This window comes from Colletotrichum destructivum, chromosome 9 (genome assembly GCF_034447905.1).
Source record: "Colletotrichum destructivum chromosome 9, complete sequence".
In the NCBI taxonomy this organism is placed as follows: Eukaryota; Fungi; Ascomycota; class Sordariomycetes; order Glomerellales; family Glomerellaceae; genus Colletotrichum; species Colletotrichum destructivum.
Genome location: NC_085904.1, coordinates 197,216 through 215,224, shown reverse-complemented (window position 1 = coordinate 215,224; position 18,009 = coordinate 197,216). Strand labels below are relative to the sequence as shown.

The 18,009-nt window shown below is 54.4% G+C and overlaps 7 protein-coding genes across 7 annotated transcripts; 4 read left to right on the top strand and 3 right to left on the bottom strand.

Annotated features, from left to right (window-relative positions):
* Window positions 1-474: 474 nt before the first annotated feature.
* On the bottom strand, window positions 475-1,504 carry CDEST_13156 (uncharacterized protein; the record flags this gene model as incomplete). Its single annotated transcript, XM_062929312.1, has 2 exons — window positions 475-1,187; window positions 1,285-1,504. The coding sequence occupies 2 exons, from the start codon at window positions 1,502-1,504 to the stop codon at window positions 475-477; spliced, it is 933 nt and encodes a 310-aa protein (XP_062785363.1).
* A 162-nt stretch (window positions 1,505-1,666) lies between these two features.
* Window positions 1,667-2,245, bottom strand: CDEST_13155 (Putative F-box domain-containing protein; the record flags this gene model as incomplete). The annotated part of the gene is made up of 1 exon (XM_062929311.1): window positions 1,667-2,245. One exon carries the CDS (start codon window positions 2,243-2,245, stop codon window positions 1,667-1,669), a length of 579 nt encoding a protein of 192 aa, XP_062785362.1.
* A 1,242-nt stretch (window positions 2,246-3,487) lies between these two features.
* On the top strand, window positions 3,488-4,809 carry CDEST_13154 (uncharacterized protein; the record flags this gene model as incomplete). The annotated part of the gene is made up of 2 exons (XM_062929310.1): window positions 3,488-4,336; window positions 4,591-4,809. Exons 1-2 carry the CDS (start codon window positions 4,304-4,306, stop codon window positions 4,807-4,809), a joined length of 252 nt encoding a protein of 83 aa, XP_062785361.1. The 5' UTR covers window positions 3,488-4,303.
* A 2-nt stretch (window positions 4,810-4,811) lies between these two features.
* On the top strand, window positions 4,812-8,263 carry CDEST_13153 (Putative nucleotide-sugar transporter). The gene is made up of 6 exons (XM_062929309.1): window positions 4,812-4,819; window positions 5,313-5,937; window positions 6,045-6,074; window positions 6,139-6,447; window positions 6,532-7,269; window positions 7,331-8,263. The coding sequence occupies exons 2-6, from the start codon at window positions 5,854-5,856 to the stop codon at window positions 7,598-7,600; spliced, it is 1,431 nt and encodes a 476-aa protein (XP_062785360.1). The 5' UTR covers window positions 4,812-4,819; window positions 5,313-5,853; the 3' UTR covers window positions 7,601-8,263.
* A 237-nt stretch (window positions 8,264-8,500) lies between these two features.
* On the bottom strand, window positions 8,501-9,571 carry CDEST_13152 (Putative Sec63 domain-containing protein; the record flags this gene model as incomplete). Its single annotated transcript, XM_062929308.1, has 1 exon — window positions 8,501-9,571. One exon carries the CDS (start codon window positions 9,569-9,571, stop codon window positions 8,501-8,503), a length of 1,071 nt encoding a protein of 356 aa, XP_062785359.1.
* A 1,223-nt stretch (window positions 9,572-10,794) lies between these two features.
* On the top strand, window positions 10,795-16,280 carry CDEST_13151 (Putative NACHT nucleoside triphosphatase, P-loop containing nucleoside triphosphate hydrolase; the record flags this gene model as incomplete). Its single annotated transcript, XM_062929307.1, has 2 exons — window positions 10,795-12,059; window positions 12,119-16,280. The coding sequence occupies 2 exons, from the start codon at window positions 10,795-10,797 to the stop codon at window positions 16,278-16,280; spliced, it is 5,427 nt and encodes a 1,808-aa protein (XP_062785358.1).
* A 299-nt stretch (window positions 16,281-16,579) lies between these two features.
* CDEST_13150 (Putative complex 1 LYR protein) lies at window positions 16,580-17,920 on the top strand. The gene is made up of 2 exons (XM_062929306.1): window positions 16,580-16,874; window positions 16,936-17,920. The coding sequence occupies exons 1-2, from the start codon at window positions 16,647-16,649 to the stop codon at window positions 17,818-17,820; spliced, it is 1,113 nt and encodes a 370-aa protein (XP_062785357.1). The 5' UTR covers window positions 16,580-16,646; the 3' UTR covers window positions 17,821-17,920.
* Window positions 17,921-18,009: the final 89 nt, after the last annotated feature.

Sequence of the window (18,009 nt, the reverse complement as noted above, 5' to 3'; positions counted from 1 at the left end):
CAGAACAGGGAACTGGCAGAGCACCCGAGACACAGGCAGTGAACCGTTTCTTGGAAGGACCCAATAGCAGGACAGAAGGCTTGGAGAGGCGTTGGAATTGGAATCGCACTAAGAAATCCAGCCCCCTCGTGGCATTCATCCGCGGGTTCCGGGACAATCTCAACGTTGCGCCGTCCCGAGTCAAAATGGAGTGGCGGCTGTCAGTGATGTAATTAGTGTGCATAGTAGAGGATCTGTCTGAACGCGGAGATGCGCCGTCTGAAAAGCATGGAACGGACCCCTCGCGGCGACGCGCATGATGCACCACTCCCAACCTCCACGGCGCCATCCCCGCCATTGGGGCACCCCCTTGATTGTCTCCTAGTGACCCTCCCATTGTGACAACAGTACCCAACTCTACTCTGGCTACCTCGTAATACTAGCTATTGCCTGTGGGCTCTACTTTTCATTTTGTTATATATGTTTTTATTAATATCATACAGTGTCTACGCCCTCCAAGGCTTCCTGTTCTCTTTGGATCTGCCATAACGAAATGGGCCGAATGACCTGGCCTGAAAGTATCAAGTGGTGAACTGCATCCCCGTGAGACTTGATGGCAGCTTCATCCAGCTGTTCCTGAACCAAATCGAGTCTCCAACCATTATACTGATACATCAAAGCTTCCCAAGCCTGGATGGTGGATGGTTCCATGGCCAACTTCCATGTGCCTCGCCACACAATCACAGCTTGGTGTGTGTTGCGGAACGCCTGATACCTAAAGAGCGCTGCTAGCCCCTTTCGTCCATTCCAAATCTCCATTGTTTCTAATCGGGGCATCTTCATAGCCGCTGCCGACGCTGCCCGAAGCATCGCTCCAATCATGGTCGAGTTCTCGTCGGGCGTGAGTAATTTTGAAGTGAGAACAAGCGAGGCCAGGTTCGGCCACTCCCAAGCGGGACGGATCTCGAAGAAGTGGCTAGCACCTGCGATGAAGGATGCTGCGAGATGTTCAAGCTTGAGGCTGGTGAGTGCGATCATCTTGCCAACAGCTGGGTCGGGGTTGCGAATCCTGTCGCATCCGGTTTGTTCGACTCCATCTATGAATCGCCGCATAGTAACTGGGTACTGTTGATTAAAGTTCTCAAAGACTACAAGTTCCTTGAGATTTATGTTGGAATGTTGGATGGACTCGAAAAGGTATTGGTAACCTACATAGAGAATGCAGATTATTAGTAAATGAGTACCTAAACATATGAGAGTGGGCAATAACTTGAAAGGGTAGGGGGTTTATACAGCAATACTCACCTCCATCTGTATGGCGCTGGTACAAGTCCCATTCCCTCCAGGGTTCGTAGTGAACTTCCTGGAGTCTGGGAAACCGGGCAAACATATGTGCCAGCGAATCCAGCTTCCATCTCCGGCGGTTCTGTTGCCGGAGAAGTAGACTGGTTACGGCTGGGACTGATGGAAGCTGATCCCACCATTGCAGCTCTACCTGATCACTATCAAACGGCCCCTGCTCCATAACTCCAATGAAAACTTTCCTGATAGCAGATGTAGATGGGGCGGAGTGTCAAAAGCCGGCAACCCAACCATGTTGAGGGTCATGATAGTCTCGGTGCGATATCGCCTTCTCTACACCGTAATCACCTGGCATATCCGAAGGGGCGTCGGGCATAAAGGTCAGCTATGGAAAACAATGTTCTGAGTCGCTAGGTGAATAGATGCTAATATCGAGCATCAGATCGTTGTGAAGATCCCATGTGCTGAGGACTGCGAACAGATTCCGGAATGCCGTGGTGATGGGACATTTATCTGTATCGCTGATCTCAAATTCCTCTTCCCACGCAACACCTAAGAACGTCCGACGGGGACGTACGCAAGTGGTGTAATCGTACTCATCAAGTTCCAAGCAGAACCAGATGTAGCGGACGAGAGCCCGGTTTCTTTGGATCATCGTGCCGAAATTGACACGGCGTGACGGTGTCGGTCTGATTCGAGCAAAGCTATGTCGCTCGATCTGTGTTTGCCACTCTCGAGACACCGTGGCCAAGCGATATAGTGTGCAACCGTCCTGCATCAAGTACTGTAAGATTTGAAGCCGGATCTCCGTAGGAAAGCCATCCCATCTTGACGTCCATTGCTTCTTGCCGAGTGACGTTGAAAACATGGCGTGATAGACCGAACGTTTTGGGTTGCCTGGGGCGGAAAAGTGGCTTGAAGCTAAGGCAACCTTCAACTCTTCCATGTTCCCAAAAAGCATCATTACCTCGATGGCCTCAACAAGAGTTCAGAAAAGAACCCTAGTCATCATCATCAGAGAGGTGTCTATGGTGAAGAAGGTTGCAGTTTGCCTGCAGCCTAACTTCGACTCTACAAACTACCCGTCACCTTAGAAGAAGAGTTGAAAGTATCACATCTCTGATCATTTGTCAGGGTCACGAGCGAGTAGTACGCGGGAAATCAACGAGGGCGCCCTCGTCGAAACAGACTTGAACAAGGCCATTTGGTCAAGGTCAGCAGCGGCCAACGGAAGTGACATGGACCCATAATCGGCTCATGTGCACGTCAGGTCCGGGCATTCAGTTGCCGACGAGGACCTTTCGCTACCGTCACCGACATCACCATGAGGATCGGAATATATCAAGTCTTATCTTGGTATTTCGTCGCAGCAGTTGTAGTAGTCACAGCAGTAGTAGCAGCCAGTTGGAAATAGCTAGTTGAGCATAAAATCATCTCGGTCCTCCTCGATCCTACTTACCTCTCAAAATTACAATGATTGCTGTGAACCTACAATATTGCCTGCTTCAGACTACCTGTATTGCTTGTAGGCTATATTCTACCATTATTAATTAAGAATAGTAATATGCTACAATACTAAGCCTTGTACCTTGAAAGGGACTACTTGAACATGGAGACAACCTAGTGCATTGGTGTACAAAAGGGGTTGTGATTGGTTTTCTGACAGAGCGGTTCGACTAGTTGCTACAAAACCTAGGTCTCCCCGTTAGGTGACAGCAGCGGTGAGCTAGGGCGGGTCATATGGCCAAGCATTACCGGTGGCGGCGGGAGATCGTGCGGGGGAGGAAATGGTTTAAACGCCCGATTGGAACGGTGGGCATGGGCTGAAAGGCGGTAGAGGGTGGGCGGCTGGGGTAAAAGGTGTCTTGCTCCAGTGAGACTGTGTCCCGATGGCGCCTTTGGGATCCCTTGGGTGGGCAGTCTGCTTGTCGGCTGTCTCACAAGTCTGCCATGTCATGGTGTCTTACTACTTACCTTACCTTGGGGGGTGATGATTCGGCCAAGGACCAGGTGACGCCATGCTGGGTCCAGATCCAGTCAGAACACTTCACAGTGCATGGGTCGCAGAGACCATTGGACAGCTTCCCCACCCTCTGCCAACATAGTGCAGGTGGCTTGGCTTGTGTGCTGAACTCATGACCAGGTCTTTGTGGTGTGCGATGGGACTTTATGAGGAGTAGGTTGTGAAGGCGAGATGGGAGCTGTCGACGACATAAGTAGTGGGCGAGTCTCTCCGAGGGTGAGCCACTGCATGTTCCTTTTGCTGTTGACAGTTAGCCAAGAAAAGCTCTACCAACAGCTTCCCCGGATCTTCAGAGGCGGGGGCACACAGACAGGAACAAGAAAAAGGGGGCCGAAAACCGATGTGATCCCTGTCAGGGCATCGCTGATCGTCGGTGTCCGTAACGCGTACACTGTCCGTGCCGGACGGTTGCGTGAGCTGCCTCGTGTACGTACGTCCTGATGGTGCCATTGCTGACTTGTCCAGGTCTGCTGGGGCCACGTCCTTCGTCTGGTCTGGGCCGTCTTGGTTGGCGGTTGGATTGCCTACAGGTACACTAGTTGCGTGTTTGTTTCCCCGTCAAGACTCGGATCTGCAGGCCGAGCCAGAGACCCCCCAATCCCGCACGGGCTGGACAGGCATCTGCATATGAGCAAGGGAGAATCGTCTCAGCAAGCAAGTCGACAGGCGGACGGCGCGGGCTTGGACGGCACAGCGGCACGCTTGGGCGGCTGAGCTGAACCTGAAGAAGGCCTTGGGCTCGAGAGAATCCCAAAAGTTCGAAAGGGATCGAAAGGGTCCGGTCCGTCTGCATTACGACTTCAACGTGGCCGTCGTCAGTTCGGTCGGGACGTGAAAGCGGCGCCGCATGAGGAAGCGCAAAAGCATAACAGAGAGTCTAGGCCAAACGCCCGAACCGAGCTGCGATTACAGGGGACCGACCAAGGCATTGGAAGCTCTGGGAAGTCTGGCGGCTCGAGTGTTTCTCCTCGCATCGAGGTTCACGTCCGAACAAGGTGGATGCCTCGAGGGAGACGGCAGACGGAACTGAAGGTAGGCGTTTCTGATTCTCTTTCTGGGTGTGTGCGTATGTGCGTGTGTCTCTCTCTCTCTTCTCCCCGTGTCTCCCCGTGTCTCCCCGTCCCCCTCATCCCTCCCAGAACCCGAGGACTTGTCGTCATTGGAGAAAGGTTGAGGAGTGGAAAGGGTGAGGCGGCGCGGGAGAGAAGGTGGACGAATTAGGATCCGAGGAAAGCTGAAGCTCTGGCGCGAGTCTTATTCGTACTGACTGATGGGAGAAAGGACAGTCTGAAGTTTCAAACAGGCAATTCAGTCGAGGACCCCGAAACCTCAGGCAGAGAGAGACGACAGCGGCCACAGAATATCAGACATCGGACATCGGACATTGGGGACCGGACAGCGGCAACGTGGGAGTTTACTGTCCACCGGTACCTATCATGCTTGAGGTAGTCTGTCTGTGGAAGCAAACATTGATTGGATTGCATCACATCACGGGCGATTCGTGACAGCTCCGGGGTACGTACCTCTCCTCTGCTTCCGCTGCTGCCTCTTGCCTCTTGCCTCTTCTTGCCCTCTACCCCTGCCCCCCCGTGCAATGCCTCCGGTCTCCTTCCTCTTTCCTGCCCTTGCTCTCCCCTTACGTCAGGGGCCCCGTTCACCCAGTCAGGGAAGGAAGGGACCTGCGTCACAGCCGGCCTAGCAGTCGCCCATTCGCCAGGAGAGGAAACACTAGTTTTTGTCTGGACTTGCCCGGTGGACTGGGGCTGGAAACGTCCCATGCTTTGGGGGGGGAAGGAAGGAAGGGCCCAAGTGGGAAAGGGAAGGGGAAGGGGAAAGGGAAGGGGAAAGGGTATCTGTGCGGACAATGGTGGTGGCATTGAGAAACGCGACACTTTCCGAACCCTTTTTGGAGCCATCAATGCAACCAAACCCTTCTTTCTCTTCTTTTGTATTTTCCGGGTTTTACTTCCATTCTTTTTTTGATTTTGCACTATTTTCCCGACTCCAGCATCCCATCCCATCCCACTTACCCGTCCGCCTCACATTGCCATCGCCTTTGCCTGCCTGCAGACAAATCCCTTCCTCTGACCGGCATTCGGCTTCGCAACGTCCGCTGCTGACTGGCAACTCTTGCTCTGACTTTGTTCCAGACCCCTCCAGATCGCCATCCGTCCCCCGATTCGGTCTCGCTGGCCTGACGGAAGACGATCGAGCAGAAAGCCAACGAAAAAAAAAAACCTCCAAAAGCATACCTAGCTTCGAAAAAAGAGACAGCTTCAAGCTAAGCCAAGTCTCTCTCTCTCCCACCACCAACGACTCCTCCCCACTTCGTCCCCTCCCCCCTAATCGCGACGAACTTATCGACGACACACATCGTATCCACCGACGAAACGAGACACCAACTCGGAGACGACAGCAACCATCGCAGCAACCATCGCCACATCACACATACCTCCCTACCTGCCAATTGCTTCAACCCCAAACCGAGCCTCGCCCACAGTCAATCCCTCCGTTTTGACATCCCCGAACTCTCTGATCCATCAGCCACAATGGCTCTCCTCGACGCTGCCGCGCCGCCGGCAGGGGGGCCGACACTATTCGGCATGTCCATGAAGCAGGTTTCCCTCATCACGGTATGCACAAATTACCCGCACCGCGCTGCGCCTCGCCTCTCGCTTTGTGCGACCGCGCCTCGTGCTTCTTTCTGCCGCATGGTACTGACAATGGCCTCGTCCCGCAGCTGACGTTCCAAAACTCGGCCTTGATTCTGGTATGCATCTTCCCCGTTGTCGCCTCGCTCTTCGCAAGATCATGCTGACTCGACCCTACAACAGATCATGCACTACTCCCGTATTATGCCTCCCGTGGGCGACCACCGATATTTCACATCCACCGCTGTTTTCCTCAATGAGGTCATCAAGCTGTCTATCTGCTCGACCTGCTCCATTGCCGAGGTCTCGCGGACACTGGCCCCATCCACCCCGGCCACCGTCATATTCGAACAGATCTTCAACTCGGTCTTCTCCGGCGACGGCTGGAAGCTCGCCATTCCCGCGACACTATACACCCTGCAGAACACCCTGCAGTACGTTGCTGTCGGCAATTTGGACGCAGTCCACTTTCAGGTGCTCTACCAGCTCAAGGTGCGTGCCAGTCCTAGCAGTGCCGCAATTCCATCCTCCGACTCAACCCCGTCTCCTAATGCTAACTCGCCCCACGCACCGCAGATTCTCACGACGGCCGTCTTCTCTGTCACAATGCTTCGCCGCGCCCTTGGCTTGAAGCGCTGGGTTTCGCTCATCATACTGACCCTGGGAGTCTCTATCGTCTCGCTTCCCCAACCCTCGTCCGCGAATCACGCAGAATCTTCCTCAGCCAGCATCCTCCTGCACGACACCTCGGACCATTTCTTCCCTCGTTCCGTGCACGAGCTAGGTCAAGCTGCCGAGGGCGCTGCCGAGGTGGCCCGTGAGCTCACTAAGCGCGCCGCTGATGGTCTTGCGGGCGTTGGCGGAGAGATCGTGAAGCGGTCGGCCTCGTATCAGGGTATCCAAGAGGACCAGGACCCATCGCCGCTCATGAACTACTCCATCGGGTTGTCCGCCGTCCTTGTCGCCGCCGTCGCCTCGGGCCTTGCCGGTGTCTACTTTGAGAAGATGCTCAAGGACTCGGCTACCCCTGCCTCCGTCTGGACCCGCAACATCCAGCTATCCTTCTATTCCCTGTTCCCCGCCCTCGCTGGCGTCATCTTCATTGACGGCGAGGACATTGCCAAGCACGGCTTCTTCGAGGGTTACAATTGGGTTGTGTGGACTGCCATTGTCTTCCAAGCTGTCGGCGGTGTCCTGGCCTCGCTATGCATCAATTACGCCGACAACATTGCCAAGAACTTCGCAGCTAGCATCAGTATTGTTATCAGCTTTCTGTTCAGTGTATGGTTCTTCAACTTTGAAGTCAACTTCAGCGTACGTCCACTGGATCTCTCCCTTCCACCCTGATCCATGACTCGGCTCTAACGCGCACCAGTTCATCATCGGCACTGCACTCGTCCTGGCCTCGACTTATCTCTATAGCATTCCCGATCGCAAGGGCCGCCCGCCCCCGATCACCATTGCGAGCTACGAGAAGGCCATGGTTGACCCTGCTTACACGCCAGCGGTCACGGACGAGGCCAAGCTCAACCTAGACCCGCTCGACGCGGTTCGCGGCATGGGATTGTCGACGTCTAGGCCATCGTCGCCCATGCTGCATCACCACCGTGCGCCCTCGGCAAGGGGAAAGAACCGCGACGACTAATTTGGACGGCATCGTCGCTTCCAGAAGTGGACTTTGGAAACGTTTTGTTTTATGACAAGTGTTCGGGGTGGTGCTGTCGAGATGGGTAGGAACAGGCAACGATCACGAGCAAAAAAAGTTGGATAAAAGGATGGGAAGGGGTAGGGTTTTGTTTTTTTCCCTGCTTTGCAAACTTCCTGGTGGCATACTATGGATTATTTGGACAGACATTGGATTAGAGTCCGGTTTGCACGCAGACACCACGCAGACACCACACCAGACCGCAGTGTCATCAACAGCGATACCCGGCCAAGCCGCAAGGCAGAGGCATCGGTGCATTGTACATTTATTTTGACGAGCTCCTATTAGGGAGCGAGGAGAACAGAAGTAATGACAGCGAAGGTGGGCCCGTGATAATTTTTACAACCGTTTAGCAGACAATAGCTAATAATGTGTGGCTGTAAATTTTCTCCTACCTTCCCAACATCCTGCCGCTGCCTGCAAATCTCGAATCGCAAACAAACTTCACAATCCTCCACCTGGGTCTCTCATCCTCTCTCTAGCCCTATCCTCCCCTCCAACAACCCTCCGCGAGAGTTTTTCCAACACTCTTTCTAATCCGGGTGACGACAGCAGGATGCTGGGAGGTGGGAAATGTTAGATCACCAAGGGATATAGGCACACAGAGATGCATAAGGAACAAGATGGGTGCTCGGGTGCTTTTTTTTTTGCTATTGCTTACAAAAGTGAAAAAAAGGCAGAAACATCCCTTTTGTTGTGCCACACTGGCGGTGATACCGCGGTAGCGGCCAAATGAGTCTACTGTTCCAAAGTCCAGATCGCCCGAGCCGTTCCAAGACAGCCAACAGTTGGCCAAGAGGTGAAGTCCCCGTCGCGTCACATGTTTGGGACAATTCCTACTTAGACCTTCACCTCACCCGTCACATAAGTACCGGCAATCTCCTCGCAACTGGCCCACACAAACACTGCATCGCCGGACGTAGCCTCGACAGGGAACACGAGCTCTTTCCCCGACATCAAGCTGCCGACTTTGCCTCTCCAAAAGAAGACCAGGGTTCCGTTCGGAGTCTCGGCGGCCAAGGTGACCGAAGGTGACTTGTCCTTCCAGGTGGGAATCTCGCGGTTCGAACAACCCAGCATGGCTCTCACGATAACTTTGCGTGTGCTCTCCTCCCGTTTGGCAACGTCGATAGCGAGTGTGAGACGCGGAAAGTGGGCCAAGGTACGCACAATTTTCTGGCCGAAAGGCGGGTTGCGGCTCAGGATCCTCTCGATGTGGTAGAACTCCATGTCGGCGAGTTGGCGTACGAACTTGACGCCGTGTTTGGCGAGCAGACCTGCCTTCTTGGGCCCGATGCCGGGGACCTGCAGCAACTCCGTCGGCATCCCCTCCCAGCTGCCCGAGACGACGCCCCTCCAGGTCTCGAGGGCACGGCGCAGGCCGACAGCGTCCCTGCGGGCGCCCATGAGATCGGCGCAGGCGCGCAGGACCTGGCCGAGTATGTCGACGATGCGGTTGCGGCAGGCGTAGAGGTCGTTGCGGGCGTGGAGGGAGAGCTTGTCGCCGTAGTCGCCGCCGGCGGCCTCGCACTGGGCGACGAGGAAGACCTTGTGCCAGGGCTGGGTGAGGGGCTCGCGGAGGTGCCAGCGGGTCGAGGGGTCGTTGTTGATGCCGGCGAAGGCGACCATTTCCGGCGAGGAGAAGGTGAAGGAGAGGAACTCGGTGGCGGAGGCGGCGCAGCGGAGGATCTCGTCGGGAGGGGCGGCGCAGGGGAGGGCGGCGAGGGCGCGGATGGTTCGCGGGGAGAGGGAGTAGCGGAGCATGATGGCGTGTTGGTGGGAGGAGAGGGCGGCCGAGGGGGCCTTGTGACTGTTGGTGGACGAGGGTGTCTGTGAAGACTGTGTACCGGGCTGCGACTGAGAGGATGCCGGCTTCGAGGGGGTCGAGTTGGGCTTTGGGAAAGAAGGCATCTTGAATCCGTGGTGTCCTCACGCCAGCAATGTTTCCGTTCTTGAGAGGTGAAGGGGACGTGGAGACTGGAGAAATCCGGTTGATGTTGGACATTCGGGGTGCGCGAGTTGGCTGGTAGACCATCCATGACTTGACTGCTCTTTCCATGATGGTCTTATCGTGGTAGTTTTCTTCTAGTAGGTGAGGTATCTCGAGTATTGGTTGGACTGACAGAAGCAGGCAGGCACGTTGCAGAAGTCCTTCTTTCTTCTCTCGTTCAAATCGTGATATGATCCCCCCACCAACGCATGGAAGGAGCGTACTTGGCGATACAAAGAACAAGGCATGTTGCGGCACCCCCCACGTCTCGACTATCCATGGCCCCAGCCCTCGCTCCATCCCTTATTCTAGTCTTCTCGTTTCAGTCACTGTTATTGAGCGAATCGTCAATCTGTGGTACCTAGCTGAGTATGGTGGTATGGCTCATCAGTATTCCCCGTTAGATATTCCCCTCCACAAGGTTGGCTTCTGTTTGTTTACCTACTTCGGAATTGAGTCTGATTTTATCACTCTGCTTAATCATCGATAACCGCATCATTTTGGTCCGGTGTGACTCACTTACTTGCCATCACCATGTGAAAGACAGGTGGCATCTACTTCTTCTATTTGCATTCATCGGAAGCACAGTTGACGTCGTCTGTGGCATGCTGGCGTGCAGCAGCTTGATAAGTGGCTTGAGCAGCGTTGCTTGTATAGGCAAAAATACATCTGTTGAACGTGTTCTTGCAAACAGTGCTCTGTTTCTCGTGCATTGAACCACTTTACCGAGATTCGACGCTCCATCACCCAACTTGAATCCAAACGTGATATCCGGCAGGACAATGCTGCCTACGGCTGAAGATAACAGGCGCATTCACTTGACTGTGCCACTCTTGATGCGGCTTTCTCGGCCAACCAACATGCAGGCGAGCCCGTCATCCTTGGCAGAGTCTGCCTTGGGATACACAGCCGGACGTGTAAGCCTGCGCCAGATCAGGCTGTCCAGTAAGAGCATGAATTCATACACCATTGGTCTGCTGCTACCATCAGGTGAGATGCGACCTGAAGTTAGGCGTCCAGACCAACGGAAGTGCACATAGGTCCGTTTTCCCTCCGCTCATGCATAAGCCCCTCCCTACGGCTCCTCGTCTTTCATTCAACCCCCTATCCCACCTCATTTCGATTACGACCCGTATCAACCACGATGGCGGATCCATTGTCAACTGCTGGAACCGCAGTTGGAATCGTCTCTCTTGGAATCCAGGTCACCCAGGCGCTGTTCAAGTACTACAACGATGTGAAAGACCAGCCGTCCGACACAAGCCGCACGTTGAAGAAGCTCGAGAGGCTGCTCCACTTCCTCGGTCGCCTAGAATCGCATTTGGGATCCAAGGACAGGAACGAGGAACTGACCGACGGGGTTCGAGACGCGGTCCGTAACTGCGGCGAATGCGTCGAGGAACTGCAAACCACCGTCGAAAAGTTTGAACAAGCCCCGGACGGCCGCTTCCGGACGGCCGTTCGTGCGACAGGTCGCCGATTGGCGTACCCCTTCCGGCTCAGCACGTTGCAGAAGCTCGACGAGGACATTGACGACGCCATCAGCCAATTGTCCCTCGCCCTTGCGTTGCTCCAGCAAGACACCGTCGATCACATCGAGAACGACGTCGAAGACATCAAGGCGGTCCTAGCCGCGGTCAGCGCTCTGATCGTCTCCGCCGAGATCAGAGACTGGCTCAAAGCTCCAGACGCAACAGTCAACTTCAACGACGCTTGCACCAAGAAGCACCCGGGCACAGGCTTGTGGTTTGTGAAGGGCGATGTCTTCAACACTTGGATCAAAGAACGACAGTCCTTCTTATGGTTAAGGGGCTTCGCCGGGTGCGGCAAAACGGTCCTTTCGTCGACGGCGATACAGTATGCTCGACGGCATCAAAGGTCGGACCCTCACATCGGGCTGTGTTTCTTTTACTTCACCTTTAACGACGAGGTGAAACAAGACGAATCCGCCATGCTCCGCGCGCTTATTCTTCAGCTTTCAAATCAGTTGAAACACACGCCTCGATGTCTGGAGGACCTGCATGGAAACCACAGAAATAGTACTCCGCCGGCAACAGGTCTTCTTGAGTGTCTTCGTCAGATCGTGGGAATGTTCGGCGATGTCTACATCATCCTGGATGCACTAGATGAGAGCCCTGACCCTAAGTTCCGACGATCAATGCTTGGTACTCTCAGGAGAATGAGAGCATGGCCAGGATTGCATCTTCTGGTGACCAGTCGGGACTTGCCCGACATCAGCGAGAGTCTTAAGGCAACACAAGAACAGACTATCGCCATGACAAAGGAGAACGTCGATGGATACATTGCCGCGTTTGTCACCGAACGGCTACGGGATGACGAAGAGCTGCAAAAGTTGAAGAAATATCATGCGAGAATCGAGCAGGTGCTGACTGGAAAGGCGCAAGGAGTGTAAGTTTCTGGGTGTTGCCCAAGTCGAGCTCAACAAAGCTGACTATGAACAGGTTTAGATGGGTCGAATGCCAGTTCCTCGAACTCAGACAATGTCCCAAAAGCCCTCGTTTCATTGAACAACGACTCAACTCGCTCCCCCGCACACTAGACGAGACCTACGAGAGAATGCTCCAGAACATCCCTCCGGAATCCCAGGAGCCTGCGCAACAATTGCTGTCTATCTTGTGTTGCGCGACGAGACCTTTGACAGTGCCAGAACTCATTGATGTTCTAGCCGTCGATGCCATCGTGCCGCTGAAAACGGGTGGTACGCCCACATTCGACATCGAGAGGCGTGTTGAAGATATAGACGACCTTCAGCAGATCTGTCCGGGTTTCACAGAAGTTGTCATCGACCATTCGACGAAGGCTGCCACAATACGCATTGCGCATTTCTCGGTCCAGGAGTATCTCGAGTCCGAACGAATTGCACACCACAAAAGTGCGGCTCCATACCAGGTGCAAATAGAAAACGCCCACGCTTTGATGGCCTCTATTAGTCTGACATTCCTACTCGAGGAAGACCTGGAAGATCTGGAAGTCGATGAAATCAGAAAGGAATATCCGTTGATAGGTTACGCAGCACAGCACTGGCCACATCATTTTCACAAAAGCACCCAGCAGCAGGTAAAGCTCGACCGTCTGGCAATCGAACTCTTCACGAATGGGAGGGGATCACTGACGAAATCTATCAAAATCTGGAATCTGGACCGTAACAGCGGTACTACTCCAGGCGGACAATTTCCCACAGAGTTGTACTATGCTTCTTTTCTCGGACTTTCATCAGTCATCGACGCTCTTTTCTCGGAAAGTCGTGATCCTCTTCGTCTTCAAAATTCTACTGCCTTGGACATGCTCCATACGCCATGCGGGTATCATGGAACACCGTTGCAAGCAGCAGCTACCAGTGGGCATCAAGACGTTGTAAAAGCCCTTCTTGAAAAAGGTGCAAGACCAAACAAGAAGTTGTCCTTGGGGTATTCATCTTGTTCGTCCTACGGTAGCCCACTTATGGCTGCTGCAGGAGAAGGGCATGAAAAGATCGTGGAGCTTCTGCTTGATCACGGTGCCAACATCAACACCAAGGTAGGCCCCAGGACGGCTATCTCGGAAGCAGCGCGTAAAGGACATTGTAGAATTGTCCAACTTCTTCTTCACAGAGGCTCTCATCTAGACGAGAATGTTTTTTTTGAAGCGTCTGGGAGCGGCAGCAAGGAGACCGTGAGTGTCCTTCTTGACGCAGGGGCTTCTATCAACGCACAGGACGACGACAAATACACGGGCCCTAGGACAGCGTTGACAGTAGCCATAGAAAATGGACATGAAGAAGTCGCTGAGCTACTCCTTCGCAATGGCGCTCAACTGACAATCTCAATGCCTGGAGGCAGGGCCATAGAAGCATTGGAAATGATATGGGATGGAAACCAGTTTAGACCTAAAACACCTGCAGGCGGTTTGGTGCGGTCATTGGTCCAGTGTTTCATTGCCACAAGCACCAGCGAATCGAGCCTTTTAGAACATCGCTTTCCAACCTATTTGAGAGCAGCATCCGGGATAGGGGACGAACAACTAGTGCGTTTACTTCTGGACATGGAGAATAACTTCAGTAAATTCAACAGCTGGAAAACTGCGCTCCTGGAGGCATCTGCGCGGGGGCATCAGACGATTGTAGAGATGCTCTTGGACAGAGGTGTCGACGTCAATGTTCGAAACGAAAGAGAATCTCACAACCTGAGATATGGAAGTCTTAACCATGGACACCTAGGAACGCCACTGCAGCTAGCCTCTAGAGCTGGACTTGAAGAGATGGTTGATTTGATCCTCCAAAGAGGAGGAGACCCAAATGCACCAGGTGTATTGGGGGAAATTGGCACAGCACTTCGAGAAGCATCGTCAGGAGGCCATGTTGCGGCTGTGAAGTTGTTACTTGCAAATGGCGCTACTCCTGATGATGTCGAGGCGGCAATAGCACTCGGCCAAGCCTCTAGGAAAGGACATGCACAAATTGTCAAGCTGCTGATCGAAAATGGGGCACCAGTCAACGGGTGCAACCCGGAAGATCCATGGAATATACCTGCAATTCACGAGGCAGTAGCTGGTGGACACATCGACATTATCAAGATACTCCTCGACAAAGAGGCTGACCTGCATCTTCAAAGCTCGTTCTATGGCTCGGCTCTACATGCGGCGGCGGGACACAGGCATGAGAATGCTGTTCGGGTACTTTTGGAAAACGGTGCAAATATCCACTGCACTTATGGTGAAGATGAAAGAACGGCACTAACGGTGGCCTCAACATGTGGTCATGCTGGCGTTGTCCAAACACTTCTTGAGCATGGTGCTGGCAAGGACGATCAAAACTCAGGTGCAAGGCTTTTGGCCGCGCTTTCTGCTGCGCTTTCGTCGAAGACATTCAACGGGGAAGTCGCACAATTGCTTCTCAACGAAATCATCCGTTCTACCATCACACTCAAGGTATGTTTCGAGGACCACCATGGAATGTTGGAGAATACAGCTCGAAACGGTCACATAAGCGCAGTGGCATGGCTTTTGGAAATCAGCGGGTCCACCAGCGCAGAGGAATTATCTGAAGCCCTAGGGGAGGCGTCAAACTTCGGCCATACCGAGATCGTCCAATTGCTTCTGGACAACGGCGCAGATGTCAACAGTCACAGCAGAGATGGTGAACTGCCACTCTACCGTGCAACACGGCGTGGTTTCAAGCAGACCGCACAACTACTGATTCGAGCTGGTGCTCAAGTCAACGCTCTAAATCGTTATGCTCGTTATTGTGACTATCGTTCCGGAGACAGGGCAACATTTGCAGCTGCAGCAAACGGTCACACCGAAATCCTACGGATTTTGCTGAGTAATGGTGGTGATCCGAACCTAGAAAGTGATTCTCTGTTTGACAACCTCGCTCTTCATGCGGCAACGAGAAGAGGCCACAAGGAAGCCGTCCTCTTACTACTCGAATACGGAGCGAACATCAACGCCACCTCAAGGATAAATGAAACAGCACTTCTGATCGCCTCAGGAATGTGTCAGAGAGATATCATAAAATTGCTACTTCAGCGTGGAGCTGACGTGAACATAGCCTGCGGGAAGCACGAAACAGCACTACAAGCTGCATCTGCGCAAGGGGGTTACGGTGATTTGGTGGAGTTGCTCGTTAGAAACGGCGCCGATATCAATGCGCGAGCCGGGCGGTACGGGACAGCAGTCATTGCAGCCTCGGCCAACGGCAACTCGGAAGTAGTCGAATTTTTGATAAGAGAGGGCGCTGATTTGAGTATTGAGGGGAGTGTAGAGTTTAGGACAGCCTTTGGGGCGGCGCTTTCTGAGGGCCACATGGACACTGCAGAGTTGCTCATCAAAAATGGATGCAACATCCGGTTTGCACTCCAAAGCGCTTTAGAGTGGGGATGCAAGAGCATGGCGGAAAGATTGCTGCCATTCGTCGTCGACGAAATGAAACCTCAGGCGCCTGAGAATTCATCAGCCCTTGACTCGCCGGCAGTGGACGGTTTCTTGGAGATCAGCAGACGACTGCTGGGGAATCGCGAGGACTCTCACGAAGAGCAAGCAAGCCATGAGACGCCACTTGTACTAGCGATTTCGGAAGGTCGCAGAGATGTGGCTGAATTGATAATCAAGTATGGCGCTGACATCAACAACGGAACAATAACACCGCTGCAACTAGCAGCGTCATTGGGAGATGGGCAAATTGTTTTGGCTTTACTTCGACATGGCGCCGACTCTGAAGTTTTGAAAGATGATGAAGAGTGGCCAGCACTACTCTGTGCGCTCTTTCAAGGGCACACCGAGGTCGCCACTTTGCTTCTCAACCAAGGACTCGACATTTCAAGTAACTACGGCGGAGAGGGAACGGCTCTCCAAATGGCAGCCTACGTGGGCAACATACCTGCAGCGGAATATCTTATTCAGCATGGTTCAGATGTCAATGCTCCACAGGGCTGGCGGAGGTGGAAGTTTGGTCCCGCGTTGTATGAAGCGGTCTTGGAAGGCTACGCAGACATGACTGAACTACTACTCGATCACGGTGCCGACGCAAATACTCACTACGAAGAGTATGAAGGGGTCTTCGCTGCAGCGTTGGAAGCTGGTCATGAAGATGTCATCAGGTTGCTGACGGATAGAGGCTTGGCACATGAATAGTTTCTTTGGGGTTGTCTGCGAAGGTCTTTAATGCCACTGTCTCCAGTTCCTATCGTGTTGATTGGAACTCTGACAGGTATGGAAGAGTTCATGCTAGAATATAGTCGTTATTGGGGAAAAAACTGGTTGTGCTAACACGCTATCACGGCTGGTTTGAAGTTGAAGAGTGAGGTTGGTTCATGGCATGTCTGATTCGTGGAAGTTGGGCAAGATAGCGAACAAGAGTATCGATAAGAGATACAAGATAAGATAAGAAAAGACCAAGCTCCAGAGTGACGATCGCGAAGCTCCAACAGCTTCTCCAACTGCGAGAACGAACGACGACGGCATCGACAGCAAACCCCGCGCTCCTCTCTCTGCCAAAGAATGTCGCCATCCCAATTCATACCCGCCCGCAGCTCCCGCCACCGCATCGCCTGCATCGCCCTCTACCGCGCCCTCATCCGCGAGGCGCGCGCGATCCCAATCCCCGACGAATTACTACGCAAGGGCACGCAGAACCCGATCCCGCGGCTCGTGAGGAAGGCCTTTGTGCGCAACCGCACCGAGACGAGCTACCGGATCGTCTTCTCGGCCCTGGGAACGGGATACAACGTACGGCCCCAACGCCAGAGACTTGCCCTTAGACCCTTTCACCCTGCTGACCGTCTCCCAGTTCCTCAACCTCTTCAAAGCGGCCCAGACCCCCGACTCGACGGAACACTCCCAGATCATAGCCCACCTGCGCGAGAAGAGCGCCCGCGACGCGAAAGCCGAAGCCGGGAAACCCCCGCCCCGCGCCCCGCCGCCCGAGAAGCCCAAGTGGCCGCCCCTCCTACAAAAGATCTCGAGGGAGGGCCAGCCGCCCGCGTACGTCTCACCACGCCACCCCGTCCCGCGGGAGAATCTCACGGGCGCGCGGCGCGTGCCGCGCCTCGTCGTGACGTCCGAGGGGGTCGCCTTCCTGCGGCAGGGCAAGCCGCAGCACCGCTCGGTGGTGCGGTACGTGCAGCGCGCGACGAAGGCGAAGCGGCGGGCGATGGAGCTGATGCTCACGTCCAAGCGCGAGGAGGCGCCGTGGGCCGCGCTCGAGGACCGGTGGGACGAGATCGTGGGCAAGGAGGTACAGGCGGCGGAGGCGCGGAGGCGCGAAGCCGACGAGGACACGCCGGAGCGGAGGCAGAGGCAGGGGCAGAGGCAGGGTCGCAACAAGGCGCCGCAACGGCCGCCGGGGGCCGAGGAGACCTATGCGGGGGCGGTCCAAGTGAGCTGGAAGTTGGCGACCAAGCGGGTTGACGACTTGATGAAGCGGGAGACGGCGCGGGCCAGGGCGTTTGTGGCGATCCGCGTGGCGGAGAAGGAGATGCTCGAGAAGGAGGAGCGGATGGACCTGGCGCGCGGCCACCGCTGGATGGTGGACACGCCCGAGAAGAAGATGCAGAGGCACAGGCGAGCCCGGATGGAAATCCGCACGGCCAAGATCGAGCGCAAGGCGAAGAAGAGGGAGAGGGACATGCGGGATAGGGTGAGGGGCTTGCAGCCGGCGCCCGTCGGGGTGTGAAGGGGGGGAAGTTCGCCTCCCGTACGCGGGCGAGCGAGTGACCTGTCTGTCTGTACTTATACTGTACCCATCTTTTATTTAGGCCTTTGTCAAATGATACCAATTTGCTGCTCACTCGCGCGTTGTCGTGACCTCGTGGGGGAAGTGGAAGAGTAAGGGGAAATGCACTCGCTTTTATTTGCCATGATA